The sequence below is a fragment of the Gallus gallus genome, chromosome 5 (genome assembly GCF_016699485.2).
Source record: "Gallus gallus isolate bGalGal1 chromosome 5, bGalGal1.mat.broiler.GRCg7b, whole genome shotgun sequence".
Taxonomy (NCBI): domain Eukaryota; kingdom Metazoa; phylum Chordata; class Aves; order Galliformes; family Phasianidae; genus Gallus; species Gallus gallus.
This window is the reverse complement of record NC_052536.1, coordinates 35,699,760-35,715,374: the sequence shown is the minus strand read 5'-3', so window position 1 is coordinate 35,715,374 and position 15,615 is coordinate 35,699,760. Positions and strand designations below refer to the sequence as shown.

The 15,615-nt window shown below is 50.5% G+C and overlaps 1 protein-coding gene across 1 annotated transcript; it reads left to right on the top strand.

Moving 5' to 3' along the window:
- Window positions 1-10,210: 10,210 nt before the first annotated feature.
- Window positions 10,211-13,735, top strand: NFKBIA (NFKB inhibitor alpha). Its single transcript, NM_001001472.3, has 6 exons — window positions 10,211-10,532; window positions 10,799-10,907; window positions 11,355-11,565; window positions 12,064-12,152; window positions 12,266-12,526; window positions 12,997-13,735. The coding sequence occupies exons 1-6, from the start codon at window positions 10,294-10,296 to the stop codon at window positions 13,042-13,044; spliced, it is 957 nt and encodes a 318-aa protein (NP_001001472.3). The 5' UTR covers window positions 10,211-10,293; the 3' UTR covers window positions 13,045-13,735.
- Window positions 13,736-15,615: the final 1,880 nt, after the last annotated feature.

Genomic DNA, 15,615 nt, shown 5'->3' with positions numbered 1-15,615 from the left:
TGCTCTGCATAAAACTGAGCTTGTCCCAGCAGAGATTGTGTAATGAGATTGAATGCGGGGAGAGGGTTTTGTTAATCGCTGAATCATAGAAATATTGAATATCTCCACTTGGCAGAGACTCACAGGGATTGCTGAGTTCATGTTTCAAGAGCACTTTGCCAAGCGATGCTGTTATTGATCCAGAACGGACAACAAATGGTAACTTCACATATTCGAGGCCAGATCAAGTGTACTTCATAAAGACATGCCTCGGGAGTCTAACGAAGCACAGAGAAATATTTTTGCAGTAAAATCGCTGTTGTTCACCTGGAGACATGCTGCAACCTTCTCGGATCGGTCGCTGAAACAAAGATGAGTTCTGTGGGCTCTGAAAGCCATCACCCCATCCATCCCTGCAGAGTAAGGCAGCTAGCAGGCGGCTGCACTTTTCTGCACGGCTCACGCACCACTAGAGGGAAACACAGCACCACGGAGGGAAGCAAACACGGCATAACAGAGGGAAACGCACAAACACAGTACCGTTCCCGGCAGCGACCGGGAAGAAAGAAGCCGAGGGCCGGGAGGGAGCAGAAGCGTTGGAAACCCAGTGTCTGCCCATCTTCTCCGTGTGAAAAAGCTGCAGGCTTCAAATGTGTCCACCACAGTGTCTCGGAAGGAGCCTCCCAGAGGCTTATGGCATCAGGACACATCAGTCACAGGGACACAGGTCCTCCCCTGCATCACTTCTGTGGCTGCAGGTGCCCCCAGCCCAGCGCAGGGTTGCTGGCCTGCCTGGCCAAGTGCACATAGTTCTGTTCTGAAGTACTCCTGGGTCAGTTTGATACAACCAAGACAGCTACTGAAGGACAGATCAGTGGCAAAAGAAGTTTATGAGAATGATCAGTATCATCATCCTTGTTATAACGTACCACTTTTATCTTATACAATAGACGTGTTTTCTCCACATATTTGGCCTTTAAAGAAAAGAGTGACCACTTCTCACCTGGTTGTTTTCTGTGTATTTGAAAGACACAGAGAGCAGAGTGAAGGACCAAGCAGAAAAGACCACAGCTGGTACAGAATTAGGCATAACAGGTAAAGCTGTGACTAAGAAGAAGTGCAGAAATGTTTAGAAATATGATGTAGCAGAACAATAACAAGTCAGACTTTGCATTATATTCTGCATCAAATGCACTACACAGCACTCAAAGGGAAAAGGCTATTTATACATGACCAGCTATGGGCTTTAGATGAACTGTTTTGACTAGAAACAAATCTCAGAGCCACAGTGGATACTGGAGGTCAGGGCTGCACAGAGGCCAAAAGAACAGGAAAGATCATCAGAATTAATAGGAAGAAGTAGAGAAAAAGCGAAATACACCATTTTATCTTTCTTTAAATCCTTCTTAAATGCAGTTTAGATGCTATATCAAAGGGACAGAAAAAAAAAATAGGTTCTGTAAAAGGTAACCATGTATGAAAAAGCTCCATGAGAAGAAAATGAATGTGTTAGAAGTAATCTAGGTGAAGCTTAGAAAGGAGACAGAAAAAGGTGGTTTTGGCTCAGTCACAACACACGTGGCTTAAGGAGGTGAAGAAGAAATGTCAGTCCTTGCTTAATATGTCAGGAGCATTCCTTTTATGACCTAATAGTTTTAAAACAGACTCTAGGAAGTGCTGGTGGAACTTTGGTTTCCATGTATGTGTAATGAATATCATAGGACACTGTGGAGACCAAAGATGTGGAGAAGCCCACCAAGGGATTAGATACATCCACTGCAGTTAAATCCAAAGAGAGGTGCAGGGGAAGCTCCTAAAGCTGTGAATGCTGGATATTACTTATTTTTCTTTCATAGGCAGCTTCAGATGGCCAGTATCAGATTGGGTGCTAGACCTGGTGAATTGGCATGGTGTAGCCAAGGGGGAAAGCTGGGTCACAGTATGGCTGTGATCTTCTGCAGTTCATGTGAAAATTAGGAAGGAGCTGGGAGCTGACTTCTCATCTACAAAGCATCATACCAGGGGTACAGCAAGGATTAACTGCAGAAGCAGTTTCTCTGCACAACTGCAAGCCAGAGTCTCACTTGCTGCTCTGGAAATGAACCAGGCAGTAAAAGCAATTAGCAGTGGAAAGACACTAGACAGCTGTAATTATCTAAATGCCTTCCTATTAACCATGTGAGAAACTAAATCCTCACAATCACATTCGTTAATAAATGCTAATGACAAACTAACTACATGAAGTTTCATTTGATTAGATACAAGAATCCTATTCCAATATAATTATGTTACACAGAAATGACCTAAAAAAATAAAACCAGACAGCCTCAGAGAGCAGATGACTGCTCATGCTAACAGACAAGCACAGAAGCCCTGTCCTTGCAGTATGAGGGCTGCTTCTGCTGCTGAGCATCATGCTACCAACGGCTCACAGGGCATGACATGGCCAGGCTCCTCCAGCCAGTGGCCAAATGCCACTGAGGTGCCTGGGGGAACTCCTACCTTGCCACAGGACCAGCTGCCCTGACACATCCTGACACAGCCCCGGGCATGCTGTGGGTACCAAGTGCAAGCGGGACAGAGCTGGCGCTGCCACAGCACATCGTGGTGATTCACCTTCTATTAGCCTCATTCAGAAAACCCTGAAATGTCATAGTGAGAGCAGGAGAAATTTGCCTCGTTGATATCTATGCTGTTTTCACCCCAGGGGAACAACACGGTTCAATGGATGGGGCATCAGTGTGAAATGTGTGAGCACATTCTGGCTGCTGCTGACTTCAGAGGTGCTGGGTTTTTGCCATCCCAGGCACCTCGCATTGTGAAAGTGCGTCACCAGTCCCTGTGCTACATGTGCTCACTGCTTCCTGCATTCGCAAAGCAGCATGAGAGCCAAGCATAAAGATTCATAGAGAAAGGTGAAAACAACACAGCTGACATCTTTCAGAGCAGGCTGCTTTCTTGGTAACTTTGCTATTTCTATTCTTGAAATTCTGCTGAAAAACAAGCATTACCAAACTCAACTCTTCAGACTATCCACCATAGCTAATAGCTCTGTTCATGGTCTTGTGCAGCCCAGCTTGCATTCACATTCAATAGCAATTCAAGAGCATCTCCTGCTCTGCTTGCAAAGGCGAAGTGGCACAGACACAGTGCTTCAAGTGCTACAGAAGCAGGCTCCTCCCTTGGTGAGCAAGGACAGGGTAGGACTGCCCCAGCAGGGAAGGAGCTCACCATGCCTTTGCGGAAGGCTGAAGGCAGTCCTAGCCCCAGGCTTGAGCTCACTGCTTCTGCAACATCCATCATTACTCCGTATCCAGGTCCCGCAGTGACAGGCACAGTGTCAAGTAACGATGTGTATCATGGTCATTCATTCACATCATGAAGTTAGAGACATGGTTAGTGGGCACGGTGGTGATGGATCAGTGGTTGAACTAGATGATCCCAGTGGTCATTTCCAACCTTGATGATTCTATGATACTTTGAAGTACTTCATAAAAAAATCCCTCCAATGCCCATGAAAGCCACAGCCTTGGGCATCCTATCACCACTCCTTTGCTGCTCCCCACACCAGGTGGCTGCCGTGTTGCTAGCCCAGGGACAAGATGTACATGGAGGCCACACAGTGGGCAGCCATCCAAGAACCTGGCTGCTCCCCAGCCCATCCTGCATCAACTCTGCAGGTAAATTCTTTATACATAATCAAATAAACCAGGATGTTATTAGATTTGAATTAGCATTCACTAACACAATTGATTGTGTGGATTTATTTAGTCATCTGAATGGTCAATGGTAGGACATTTGGATAATTATTATAGTTCAGTGATATTTCTTCAGTTAATTGCTTTTATTGAATGACTCACTGTGATGATGCAGCTGAAACTAGTGTGCAGCTGGGCGCCAGAGGACGGGCTTTTATCTGCCCAGTCCCCCTCCCAGAGCTCCATCCTGCCCATAGGGCAGCACGTGTGGGTCCCTCTGGATGCTCCTCAGGAAAGGAGCCACTGGAGAACTATTCCTCCCTCTGCCAATGCATGCTGAGGGATGAGGTTTCGCAGCAGCTCACTCCATCGGGGTTAAACAGAACTGAGATAACTTGGCTAACTGGGTACCTAGGGAGGGCAAGCATGTGTGCCATCAGGGCTACACTGTGTGCCTCCAGATGTGTCCATGGGGCCTGTGCACAAAGTAGGAATACTGGAGCTTATCTTAGAGGTGTTTCTGCCTGGGAAACACCAAAGCCCAATCTCTCTAAGAATCACCCACTAAACCTGAAGAAAACAGAGCCCTGAAAGGCATATACTGAGTCATCCCAGGAATTGATGCAACCTTGGAGAGAGAGAAAATTAAACTCAGTTCAGGCTGAAACATCTGGATGACATTTCCATCTGCTCCCATTTCCTCCAGAGCCCTGTTAATGACTCCCAGCTCCACACTGTAGACTCCTTACTGTGTTCTCAGGTGCAGCTGGGGGACTCCAGCACCTGAGGGCATGGGCACCCTCCAACACTATGTGCAGTGTCCTTGCAGTGCTTGATCCCTGTAACTCAGCCCTCATGCAGCCCTGCTCAGCAGCAGCCTTCCTTCAAAGGAAGCATGGGCTGGAACAGCAGGACATTGTGTGAAAAAATGTCCAACCCTGGCCAAGCTTCCTGTGCTCCCTGTAGGCAAAGACAGCTTCCAGAACTAGTCCAGAAAAAGAAGGAGCTTCTGTTAGGAGCATGCCACACTGTGGTACATGAAGCAAAGTCCTTCCTGGTGCCAGTCCAGCAGCTGCTTTATGGTGGGGAGTAGTGGGGTGGGGGCCAGCCAAAGGCTTCTTCATTTGCAGAAGGTGTGCACAGCAGGAACAAACCTCAAGACCTCTGCTTGCAGTCCCAGGGCTTTTTCAGGAAGCACCCAGCCCAAAGTTCATTTTATGCGGTACTTTTTTTTCTCTCTCTTCTTTTTTTTTTTTTTCTCCTCCGGGTTATGCTCTCTGTATTCTGTCTAGTATTTCCTGCTTCCTTCCTCTTGACTCCCCTGCTATCTCGCAGATGCAGTTACAGCACTTGGTGCATTAGCCCCTGTGTTTCCCACATCCGTCCCCAGGGAAATCCCTGAGCCCACACACAACTCAGCTGCTAATTCAGGCTGCCCTGTGGCTGCTTTCTGCAGAGGGCTCCATCTGCTCCAGCCATTTCCATATAAGCAGCATATCTGCTTGTTGGGATAAAGTGCAGCCTTTGCACCCACCAACTTTAGGCATCAGAGCAAGCGAGGCCCACAGTGCCTGTACTCAGAATGCAGCCAGCCCTGCTTCACCGAGCTCAGGCATTCCATTTGCCCTAAACATCAACCTGTACCACAGGGAAACTCACATCTAGACCCAGCTTCAGCCTTCTATATCCCAAATTCAAACAGAAAGGAAAGTAGCAGCTTAGTACAACCCTACTTGCTCCCCGTGCCTGACAGGGACCGTGCCCTGAATTCCTACAGCACTGCTCTTCTGCACGGTCCCATGGTGCTTCTTTCCCCACCTTTGCAAGCTTCCTTCTTGCTGGGAAAAACTAGAGAAGGTAATATTACCAAATGTCACAGCTGCCTGCAGGGGAAAGCCCCTTTGTAATTGTCAGCACGCTTCCAGTTGGTGTTTTCTGTATCAGGTGCTTCCACTCTGCCGTAGGAGAAGGGGCCATGTTAATGGGGAGCAGTGTTATTTGTGTTGCTGAAGGGGAAGTTGTACTACAAGCCCATGAGACTCGCCTCTGCTCCCCCTCCCGTTGTACAGCTTTTCTTATACATGGCAGCAAGTTTTGCTGCAGCAGGCAAAAGCATCAGCTCAAGGCAAAGGCACTGCGAGCAACGTGCTGTAACAAAACCTCCATGAGAGAAATGGGAATGACACCAGAGAAAATTCGCCTTCCAAGTGGTAGCAGATTTCAAATGGAGTGACCTATATTTACCCCTAAGGCATAACAACAAAAGCAGTTTAAATTTATATCACACATCTCATCCCTAAGGATCTCCAGACATGCAAGCAACGGATTTATAAACAGCCCCACGGTTCACAGAGAGAAATGCAGATCTTCCCAGGGATGCAACAGTCAATTGAAGAGACATCAAAAATAAGACGCAGCCTAAAAATAAAACCAAAACTGAGCATGGTCAGTCAGAAATCTACATAACATAAGAACCCTGTGGAGCTCTAGCTGGACACCCTGGCGAGCTCCATTTCTTTAACTGTAGAACAGCCTTAATGACTTAATTTGGACCTTGTCTATTCATGCTGAAAAAGTACCTCCCACTTATTTTGCTTGGTTATCATGTCAGCCTGAATAGAACAGAGAAATATTTCCTCTGTATCCACAGCTCACAGTTTTGGGGCTGTTCTTTGACAGTCCCCAGTCAAAAATATACGAGGGGGAGGCAAACAGCCCACGCGTAACACTGTGAGCTGACAAAAATAACCTGTGCTTAACTCTCGTGTGCCCACGTGGGCTTTTAAAAAATCCTTTCAAATTAACAACAGTCAAATTATTATTGGAAAGCAGGAGGGAAACATGTTGCCCTCGTTCAGCACTGGACAAAAGGCTCGGAACTGAATGCTGCCTGGTCCTTACCCCTGTAGCAGCTGTAGATGGGAGGCCACAGTAAGCTGATATTAACTGCAAAACACCGTCAGAATAAGTGTTTTCTAGCTAGTGTTTCCTAGCTTCCACTGCACAACAAAGTCTTTAATCCTTTGGATAAATAACAGTGAATCCTATTTCAAAAGGGCACACAGATTAGAATGGGGATATCTCACGTGGACCGACACATGCAGGCAGTGGGTTTACTGCACTGCTTTGCTTTGCTTTTGTTTTTAGCCTGGGCCAACATCCTCCTGAATGCTGTGAACTCCCTTTCCTGTTATGTTTACTCCCTACACATTCACAGTCCCTCAGATTAAGTGGGTGGAAACAGTTAATAGATATCTGCAGTGGCAATCACAAAAGTACGAAGTTGAGGGACCAACTCTGGTAAATCAACAGCATCACAGAGACAGCAGTAGACAGCTCTCATGATTAGTGTGGCAATCAGGAAATTGCAGTTTAATGTGTTTGCTTGAGGAAGCAGCACGAGAATCTTGCATGTACTTCAAAAATGGATTAAAATCCTACTGCCCCTTTCCAGCAGTCAGGCACGCAAGACTGCTTCTGAGCCTTGCCAGCTAGAGGCTGGAATAAAACCAAACACATTCCCCACAGCCTGGCAGCACAGCAGATGGGGTGTTTAGGGCAGAGGGGACTTATGCAAAATCCAGTCCTCAGATACCAGGTGCAAACCCAGGTGGTCACAGCCTTTTGCACTGGCACAGCACTGTTCAGGTAGCCCTTTGCTTTGGGAATGCCCTCAGTACTGCGATGTCCATGTAACAAGGAGAAGGAGCCATTTGCAGAGCGTCTGCACAGCCCTTCTCTGAGCACCACAAAACTGCCTCCTTCAGGCAGCAGGGACTCCTAACATAGTCACAAACACAAAATGCAAATGCCCTGGGTCCCAAGATGATGAGTGCGAAAAGCTCCTTCCTGTGAAATGAGTACATTCAGAGTAGAGCTATGAAAACCAGCATATGCAAGAGGATAGAGGCCTTCAAGTTGGCACAGACCATGGCAACGGACTCTAACCTGTCCTGGATCGGAACGGCTGCTCTGACCCCAGGGGCATGCAGTATACAGGTGAGGCGCTCAGCAAATCTGAGCATCAGGCAACCAAAAGGACAAAACTACGCACTGAAAAGCTGAGCTTGTTTCTTTCTATCATATTTATTCGTGCTTGTGGACTATGAGGAAAATTGTACAGAATGACTGATAGAATTAGTTAATTTTTAGCAAAAGGACACTGCCTCAGCAGCATAGAAACAGCACTGATGACCTCCCCACAGCTTCAAAACCTTTGTGTCACACTGTCTCCTACAAGCTTATGCTCTCCCTCTAGGCAAATACTGTAAACAATTATTAGCTGAGAGGAGTTACAGAGAAGATAGAAGCTTTATTTGTTTTAGTAGATCCTGCTTGCCCTGTCATCCACTGGCTGCCTGTTACTTCACACAGGTACTGGGGCAAGGCCAGGGCTGGTTCTTGAGCTGAGCTTTTGGCTCCCTCACAGCGTGGGCACCAGCCATGCCTGCGGCCCTGCGGTGAGACTGTCAGAGCTACTGTTAACTCTGGGATGTCACTTTCTTAAAACAAAACTCAAAACAAAACAGGCGTCAGTGAACACGCAGCACGGACGTGCACCCACTGGCCCTGAAGCTCAGCCTCGGCTGCCAGGGGCACGGCTGGGGCACTGCACCCAGCAGGAAGTGGGCTGACCTTTCCAGCCAGAAATCATTTTTCCATCTCCTTTCCACCATCTACAACCATCTGAAGCACCACGGCTCCCAGACATACGTAAAACGAGTACACCTCGACACGCGTGCCTCCAAAACGAGGCCTGGCAAATGCTTTCTAAAAATAGCCTGAGGTTGCCTGTGACAGCAGCTGGAAGTCATTTGCAGAGGCAGAGAACTTGTTTTGCTGAGCTCGGTTTCCAGCTGCTGCAGTGCAGACGGGAAGTTCTGCAGTGTAATTTCTGCCTGGCTCCAGCAGAACCTTTGTGGGAGGCTGCCCGGCTCAGGCCTGCGCCAAGCTCCCTTCCCTGCCATGAGGCAGGCAGGAGGAGATTCATTTGGTAATTAAGTTCCCCCTGCCAATTTACATTAAAAAGGGGAAACCCTTTCAAGAAGCTTGCAAAACTTTCATAACCCCATAACCTATACAAGAAAAAGTTGCCTGGCTTTCCTAAACCTGCCCAAAAGCACCGGCGGGCTGTCCCAGGCCTTGAGATGAATAATGAGAAAAAGGCCAGGAATGGTACAGCCGGGCTGGAAACCAGGACCAGCTGTTTTCAGGAACCCATGTGCCCTCTCCGCTATTCTTCCCCCTTTCATCTCTGGGTTTTCTCCCAGGGCCTTTTGCAGAGGGACGACCATCCCACGGGAAAGCGGCCGGAGCACATCCCGGGCAGTTAGTCAGCCAGGCCAGCAATTGCTGCAAGAGGAGAAAAATTCTTAATGGGAATCCCCCGCATCTGAGAAGCAGCAGAGAAATTCACCAGGGAAAAATTCGGCATCGCTAAACCCCACACTGCCTTTAATCCTTGTGGGAGGCTGCATTCAGCCGGTTCTCATTGCAAGCAGATGGGGGGGCATCAGTGAAGAGCGGGGAAGTAAAAATTAAAGTGGACACAGAGAAGAAGGATGCTGACAGGATATACCACTTTGTAAGGGGGAAAAAAGTTTGCAGTTTTTTTTAATCTGCACGAACGTTCTGAAGGGTTCTATACAGTCCTTGGCAAGAACTGCATGCACACAGTGGAGCAGGACTTTCCTGCCTATCCCATCCCATGCCGCTGAGACAGATGAAAATCTTCCACGGCAGAGGGGTGAGCTGTTTCGAAGGCTGATGCCGTACCTGCAGGCCTGCAGCCAGTATGACAGTTTAACGCAAGTCATGCACGATACCGTATGAGTCTCTCAAAAAGAGTATTATCGTCGTGACACTCTCAAGGCTTTGGGATGCGGGGTCAGCGCAGACAAGCTCCTCTCCTGCAGCCCCGGGCCCTGTGTGGAGCCTCCCTCCCCCAGGAGTGGCGCAGGACGGGCAGCCCTCGAGGGCAGGTGTGGGTGCTGTCGGGACGACACGGGCACAAAGACGGGGCACCTGGGGCAGCGCGGCAGGCGAGATGCTCAGCGTACTGACTGCAGCCTCGGCATCCCCCCCTCTGGATAGCGACCGGCTTTACAGCGTCACCTCGCCACCAGGAGGCCGAAATCTGCCCCCGGTCCGCCGCACGTCAGATGAGGGCCGATTAATGCCCCCTTCGGGGAGGCCCTCTCCCCGCGCCGGGCGGGGAAGCCCCGGGCGGGCCGCAGCGCGGGGCAGCGGGCGGGCGCCGCAGGGAAGTACCGCAGGCAGCGCGTTACTCAGCGGGACGGCGAGTACTTCCCCGCGCCGAGCCCCCCCCCGCGGGCGGGGCAGGGAATTCCGCCCGGCTGGGCTGGGCCGGGCCGCGCTGCGTTGGGCCGGCCCCGTTCCTCCCCTGCCCGCCCCTTAGCGCCGAGCAGGACCGGGCTCGCCCGAGCGGCTGGAAATTCCCGCGGCGGCGGCTCCTCCCCCGCAGAAATCCCCTCGCCGGAGTGTATAGGCGCTCGCCGCCGCCGCCGCCGCTCACTCGCGGATGCCCGCCCGTCTCGGAACGCCGCCGCCAGCACCAGCAGCCGCGGCGCCGCGCCGCCCCGCCAGCTCCGCCGCCATGCTCAGCGCCCACCGCCCCGCCGAGCCGCCCGCCGTGGAGGGCTGCGAGCCGCCGCGCAAGGAACGGCAAGGCGGGCTGCTGCCGCCCGACGACCGCCACGACAGCGGGCTGGACTCCATGAAGGAGGAGGAGTACAGGCAGCTGGTGCGGGAGCTGGAGGACATCCGCCTGCAGCCCCGCGAGCCGCCCGCCCGGCCGCACGCCTGGGCCCAGCAGCTCACCGAGGACGGCGACACGTAAGTCGAGGCCGCGGGAGGCCGGGCCGGGGCGCGCCGGCGGCGGGGAGGCGCCGGGCGGGGAGCGGAGCGGAGCGCGGAAAGTCCCTGGAGCGGCGCCAGGAAGAGGCGGCTCCGCGGCGCGGAAAGCCCCGGCCGCCGAAAGCCCCGGCTTTCGAAACCCGCACATGACTGCGGCCGTGACCCGGGCGCCGCGTCAGCCGCGTCCCGCGGGGGGATTTGGGTCTCACGTGGGGCGCTTCCCTTTTTTTTTTTTCTCGGTGCAGTTTTCTCCACTTGGCGATCATTCACGAGGAAAAGGCCCTGAGCCTGGAGGTGATCCGGCAGGCCGCTGGGGACGCCGCCTTCCTGAACTTCCAGAACAACCTCAGCCAGGTACGCTGCACCCCCGGCCCGGGCCGCCCCCACAAAAGGCCCGCGGGGAATTCCCGAGGAGAGGTTTCTCTGTAGTTGGATGGATGTTAGGTCGGAGCCCACGTCGGGGAAAGCACCTGGCTCACTCCAAGCGGTGGGGGGTGCAGCCCGTTGTCCTACTGCAGCCTCTTACATTTTTCATACGCGATGCAATGGATCGCATTCCTCTCCATTGGGATGTTAATGATACCCTTCATATGGATGGAATGTCTGATATCTGGAGGGCCCCAAGTCCGTAGCTTCCAGACTAGAGAGCAGCAGTGTGCTGTGCCAGGACGCACAAGTAACTGACTTGCAGTACTTGCCGTTGGGCAGAAGTCCTCAAAAGCCACTGCGGGGTTTGTGTATTTGGACGTTTGCCACGCTTGTCACATAACTCAAAGCTGTGCATTCCCTCCTGCCTTGCAGACTCCGCTCCACCTGGCGGTCATCACGGACCAGGCCGAAATCGCCGAGCACCTGCTGAAGGCTGGCTGCGACCTGGATGTCAGGGACTTCCGTGGGAACACCCCGCTCCACATCGCCTGCCAGCAGGGCTCGCTCCGCAGCGTCAGTGTCCTCACGCAGCACTGCCAGCCCCACCACCTCCTCGCCGTCCTGCAGGCCACCAACTACAACGGTACGCGTGCACTGCCCTAGCAGAGCCCTCGAGTGAAGTATCTCGTTCCCATTGCAGTGCTGAGGAGGCCCCGAAGCAATGCAGTACCTGACTTCCTTAAGATGTCGTGGGTTCAGCCTTGTGGGCCTCCTTGCTCATGGTCATTGGCTCTCGTGGGCTTTGAATTTTGTATTTTTAGTGAGTACTTCTGCAGTACTCATAGCAGTTATGTCTTTGTGTGTTCCTTTTTTTTTTTTTTTTTTTTTTTTTAATTTTTGGAGGAGGAAGTTGTTGCAGTAAGGCATAGTTAAACACTGGAATAAAGCCCCCTAAGAAATCTTTCCAAAATCCAACCCAGTTATCCATACTTAATGGAAGCTGGAAAGCTGTTTTGAAAAACATGTTTTTTGCCCTGGTTGGTTTACAGACTTAGATAGTGCCCTGTCCTATCACCTTTAAACAAGTTATGGGGCATTAGGTAAGACTTACTCAAATTTTGCCTTCGTTTTTATCTTGCAGGCCATACATGTCTCCATTTGGCATCTATTCAAGGATACCTGGCTGTTGTCGAATACCTGCTGTCCTTAGGAGCAGATGTAAATGCTCAGGTATGTAATTTACACTATGAATGTAACTGAGCTGTCTAGTCAGAAGTATCAACAGGTGTGACGGTGCCAAGCCTCGCTCCCCTAACGCAATACCTCATGTTGTTTCCAAACAGGAGCCATGCAATGGGAGAACAGCACTACACTTGGCCGTAGACCTTCAGAACTCAGACCTGGTGTCACTTCTGGTGAAACACGGGGCAGATGTGAACAAAGTGACCTACCAGGGCTACTCCCCATACCAGCTTACATGGGGACGAGACAACGCCAGCATACAGGAGCAGCTGAAGCTGCTGACCACAGCTGACCTGCAGATACTGCCCGAAAGTGAGGATGAGGAGAGCAGTGAATCAGAGCCAGAGTTCACAGAGGATGAAGTAAGTACCGTTTGCTTCTTTTCAAAAGAAGAGTCACATCCTGCCCTTTGTTTGACTGGTGCTGCAGTGATGACGTCCTCCCTATGTAACTTTTGGGGATAACAGCCCATGAAGTAAGGTTGCGCTGCCAACCATCAAAGGGGTGACAGTTAGGGCAAGGATATAAATAGAATGAGCTTAAGAGTAAAATGTAAATAATACACTGGGGAACAGAGGGTAGCTTCACGCTGTGATTTCTCTGAGCTGATACCTACAGAACTTCATGAGATAAAATAAATTGGTGGATTTGGTGTTCCCAGCTTTGGTCTTTGTGATGGTCTTAGTGCCATTAAATAGCACATGTAACCATTTCAGTGTAGAAGTTGCAGACATACTGGAGCTAGGGCATGTAGAATTTGGCTGTTGTCCCAGAGTAGATAGGAGTATCCTATTAGGAGTCTGGCATTAACAGCACTTTGTTTTTCTTCCAGCTTATGTATGATGACTGCTGTATTGGAGGAAGACAGCTGACATTTTAAAGCAGAGGTTTCTGTGAGAAGTGACTGTGTACATATGTATAGGAAAAAAAGCCTGACTTTCTTCATTTAAAAAGAAAGTCTATGCTCGAAGGAGAAATAAGTACTGAGATACTACACTGCCCAGCCAGGAGCACATCATGCTAACAGGTTCCATGCTCTGACCTGTACTTAAGTAACGGGAATGGGATGTGTAACATCGTTAAGAGATCAGTGAACTTGCACACCATCTGATAAAGAGCCACGTTATCTAATTTTCTCTGCCACGTGAGGATAATGGACTGCACGTCCAATGTGCTGTTGTCAGAAATGCGTTTGAGAGCTGCCTTGTGACACTAAGTGCTGTGAGGAGTGCTCATCCCCTCGGTGGCAAGACAGGCTTGCACAAACGTCCCATCTGCTTGAAGACTGTGAGGTTGGCATTAGGTTGAGGCACTGCTGTGCCCTGCTCCCTGCCCCTGGCTGCTCAGGGTTGAGGAGTCCGACCATGGGAGAGGTGACCTGGCTGCTGGGAGGAAGGTAGCAATGATGTTAACTGTGGGCATTTGGAAACTGTGTGTTTCACACCATGTGTGTCATAATTGCTACACTTTTTAGCAACTGTATAGAATGTAAATACTGTACATCTTTGTTTATAATTATTTTGGTACCTGTGAGAGATGTATTTATTAAAAAAGGCAGATTTCTGTACCCAGCCTGTGAAACAGTTCATTATCCATCTCATCATGAGCTGCCTGGGATCCCTGCGGTTAGCTTTTTCAGAAACAGTTGACACATAGGAGACATACGGGGGTCAGAGGCTGGGGGGTTTTGGGTAGCTCACTTTGCAGGAGGAGTGGGACATGTAAGCAGCTTTCAGCTCCCAGCACTTCTGCTGTAGCTAATTTTAGCAGAGCACACGTAGGTGTAGCTTCCTGTGCTGGTTGTTGCAGGCGGGTAGGGGGCTGGGATTCCCCCCCTGCTACACAAGTGCCAGATAGTGCATGCTATGGAGAGACTGAGTCTACCTTCAGTGAGAGCTGCCCGCTCTAGGGGCACCTTTTTTTCCGGCTCCTGGTGTCCGTGGGTGCAGTGAGGATGCAGAGCGCAGCTTGAAACCTGGCTACTCTTGTATTGACTTGCTCAGGGACATTTGCAGAGCAGCCCTGTGCTTGCCTTCCCTCTCATTTATCACAGCCTGACTACGGTTTGAACTTGGACACCTTCAGACTTTCCAGCGGGGATTTCCACAGGAAGGAGTGCATGCCTGGGAAGGAGCGCTGCTGCCTTTCCCCAAGCTGCAGGCGGGGGCCTCCCCTTCTCCCCGCTGTGGGAGCTGCAGCTCTCCCTGCCCAGCCTGCCGCTGTGAAGTAGGTGCCCTTAACGCATTTCAGTTATTCCTCTGTGTTTTCCCCAGGAATTAATGCAGATGGAATAATTCTGCTCAAGCTCCCATCTGCATCTGATCGCCTTTTGGCAGCGCGGTGCAGACTAATTTTAGCTGCAGATACCAGAACAGTATGTGATGAACATAAAGCGATGGCTCAGTTGAGCGAAGCGGGACCACGGCCGGCTGTTGGGCTGCATTTCACCTGTGCCACAACCTTGGGATCAGGGTGAGGTGCGTCAGAGCTGCTGACGCAGGACAGAGCTTTGCCAGGAGCACTGGTCAGGGGACTTTTGCACAGCTGGCAGTCGGCCAGGCTCAAAAGCCAATGTAGGTGGTGATGGCTCCAAACCGCACAGGGAGACCCGTTTCCTCTCCCACAAGGCATTTCTGATACAACCTGTGCAAAGGGCTGTTTGGTATGAGGAACAGCACTGCATCTGCCTGGGTGCTTCTTAATTTGCATGGGAGCCAAAGGCTATTGTGGAAGTGACTGTACAGAAATTGTCATCCTGAGTCATTTATATTTCCCCTCCGCTCTCATATCATTAGAATTGCCCAGGTGTACGCACTGGAACTTCCTTCTTGTACAAAGGGCCATGCCTGAAGTTCAGGCCTGCAACGTTTCCCAGGATTGGGTCTGGGCAATAGTCTTTTTTCTGGGGCTTTGGGCCTCACCCTGCACTCCTGCAGATGTAGCACCCACTAAATCTGATCTGCAGATGAAGTGGTGGGGGATTATCCACCTACTGCGGGGTTTTCACCAGCAAAGAATCCCAGACAACCTTCAGCCTTTCCTGAATAAGCACCACGTTGCAGCAGCTGAAAATAGAAAAGGTTCCAACATCTAGCTATGTCCCAGTTTCCCACTGACAAAACATGGGCTTGAAATTACGTAAGGGTCCTTTGGAATCATTCAGCACCTATAGATACCAATGTGCTGGAAGTGCTGAGGTACGTGGCCAGACCTGGTATACAAATATTTAAACAGATACCATCTGAATACAAATATTTTTTACTCAAAGGCTGGAGAGAGGGAGGAAAGTGTAGTTATCAGGAGTTTCAGGCTGGTTATGACGTTCAGAGGCAGTCGTGTGTTCCCTGGCCCCCAGTGCAACATTTAGACAAACAATACCTTAGGCAGCTGCCGTTATAACGTCGTAAGAGTTCTCTAATGACTTAATAAATGAAGCAAATGCTGTACTGCT